The following is a 2,063-nucleotide window of genomic DNA, read 5'->3' on the forward strand; positions in this document are numbered from 1 at the left end:
AAAAAAGAAAAAAAAAAAAAGAAAAAAAAAAAAAAAAAAAATCCTGCGCCCTTCGATATAGCGAGGGGCGCGGGGGCCGCCATGATGGGAGGGGCGCGGCGGGGGCGTCCCGGTCCCGTGCACCGAGGCGGGGCGGCGGGGTGTGGTGCGGCGAGGTCGGTGTGCCGTCCGCCCCGGTCCCGGAGCCCGTCTCCCGGCTCCGCGGGGCCTTAGTCGATTCGTTTCGGGTGTGTTTGGCTTTGTTTGCAGTCGGTGTGCGCGTTTCCTAGTCAAAACGTCGCATTCGGTTCGCATTTGCATCCCAGTCCCATTCCATTAGGCTTCGGGGCGAATCGGTATGACTGGGGCCGCAGTTTCCCCAGTGTGTCCGCGCCTCGGCTCGTAATGGTCTCACCCAATCAAAGCGGCGCCCTCCGGCGTACCACTTAGAGGAATACGCATTTCTGCGGCGAATACAAACGCGAGTACGCGCACCGGCGCGGACACACTGGAACTTGTCTGGCGGTGCTGCCCGCGCGGTCGGTACCGCCCTCTCGGCCACCCAAGCAGGTGGATAGGTGAGGAGACGCGCAGAACGGCGGCCGCGAGGCAGCCGGCGCGGTGCTCCCTCGGCGCGGTTCGCCGGAGCAGACTTTTGCTTACGGTTTGAGCCGCGGCCCGGTAGGTTGACTGAGCGGCTGGTGCGTGTGAGGCGGTGCTGGGCGGGGTTGGGTCGCCACTGCGCGATCCGGCCCCAGTCTCGGTTACGTAGATGCCTAGTCAGCACGTGCCGCCGCGGGGACTCACCCTCCCCCGACGCAAAAGCTCCCTCGCTGTGCCCCTCCGGACCGGATGGGGCCGCCTGGGCAGCGGCTGTGTGTGAGAAGCAGATGGTTTCCCGATGGGCAGACGCCTCGTGCGCCTCACCCCGCAGCGCGGCTGGCTCGCAGCTCGGAGGTTTCCTCTGGGCGCGGGTTGGCTGGCTGCACTGTCGGTGGCGGTGGCGCCTCGACTGGCCCCGCGTAACAAGGCCCTGGCAGGCTCAGCGGTGCAGCCCTCCCCTTGTGGAGCGGCTCCCGCCCTGCTGTGGAGCTGCGGCGCGTCGGTTGTGATGCGCTTCTAGCCACCGAGCGGTCGTGCGAATCCTTGAGTGGAGGCGCGATGCGCGGTGCCTCGCGAGGCCGCCCGTACTGGGCCGGCCCGCGGCTTGGCGCCGCGCGAGGGCTGCGGCTCTGATTAGAGCCGCGCTCTGTAACATGATTACGACACGTGTCCTTGGCTTTGTTGGCCCTGGAGTGAGCACTGTCGGTCAGACTCTGGGCGGCCGCGCGCAGTGGTCTCTTGTCCCCTCCGGAGACGGAGGGCTCTGACTCGGACCGCGCGCGCTGGCCTGCCCCTGTCTGGTCCGGGACTTCCGTTGTGGGAGGGTCTGGTCTCCGACTAGGCTCCCTCCCCGCGGTTTGTCTGCGGGCTACCTGGTTGATCCTCCCAGTAGTCATATGCTTGTCTCGAAGAATGACCCATGCTGGTCTAAGTAGCAGCGGCCATACGGTGGACGGGGGTGAGGGCGGCGCGGCGAGGCGGGAGGCGGCGGTGAGGGCGGCGGCGAGGGCGGCGGCAAGGGCGGCGGCAAGGGCGGCGGCAAGGGCGAGGGCAAGGGCGGGGGATAGTGTAAGAGATCTCGCGGCGCGGTGACGGCAAGGGCGAGGGCAGCGGAGGGGGTGGGGGCGGTGGCGGCGGCGTGGGTGGCAGCGAGGGAGGCGGGCATGGTGGTGGTGGCGAGGGTGGTGAGAGCAGCGGCGGTGGAGACGGTGGTGAGGAGGGCGGTGGCGGTGAGGGTGGCGGGACGGCTGGAGGCGAGGGCGGCGGCAGCCGGCAGGCCGACACGGGGTTGGAGGGAGCGGCGTGCGTGCCTGGCGACGCCTCGGCCAAGTGCGCAAGAGGTCCAAGAACAGTGGCAACGGAGGTGACTTGTGGGTGATGCTATAGAGGAGTGCAGTGCATGCTTCGGAAAACGCAAAGAAGAGCGTGGAAGGCTCTGAGTAGAGCTCGAGAGACGCTTGCGGTTGCTCCGCCCGTTCCGG

The 2,063-nt window shown here is 67.5% G+C and overlaps 1 protein-coding gene across 1 annotated transcript; it reads left to right on the plus strand.

Annotated features, from left to right (window-relative positions):
* Window positions 1–566: 566 nt before the first annotated feature.
* EMIHUDRAFT_358604 (hypothetical protein) lies at window positions 567–1,516 on the plus strand. Its single transcript, XM_005761351.1, has one exon. It carries the CDS (start codon window positions 881–883, stop codon window positions 1,100–1,102), a length of 222 nt encoding a protein of 73 aa, XP_005761408.1. The 5' UTR covers window positions 567–880; the 3' UTR covers window positions 1,103–1,516.
* Window positions 1,517–2,063: the final 547 nt, after the last annotated feature.

This window comes from Emiliania huxleyi (assembly GCF_000372725.1).
Source record: "Emiliania huxleyi CCMP1516 unplaced genomic scaffold EMIHUscaffold_71, whole genome shotgun sequence".
NCBI lineage: Eukaryota > Haptophyta > Isochrysidales > Noelaerhabdaceae > Emiliania > Emiliania huxleyi.

Coding starts and splice junctions, on each gene's coding strand:
- EMIHUDRAFT_358604 (XM_005761351.1), top strand. CDS start 881: ATGGGCAGACGCCTCGTGCGCCTCACCCCGCAGCGCGGCTGGCTCGCA.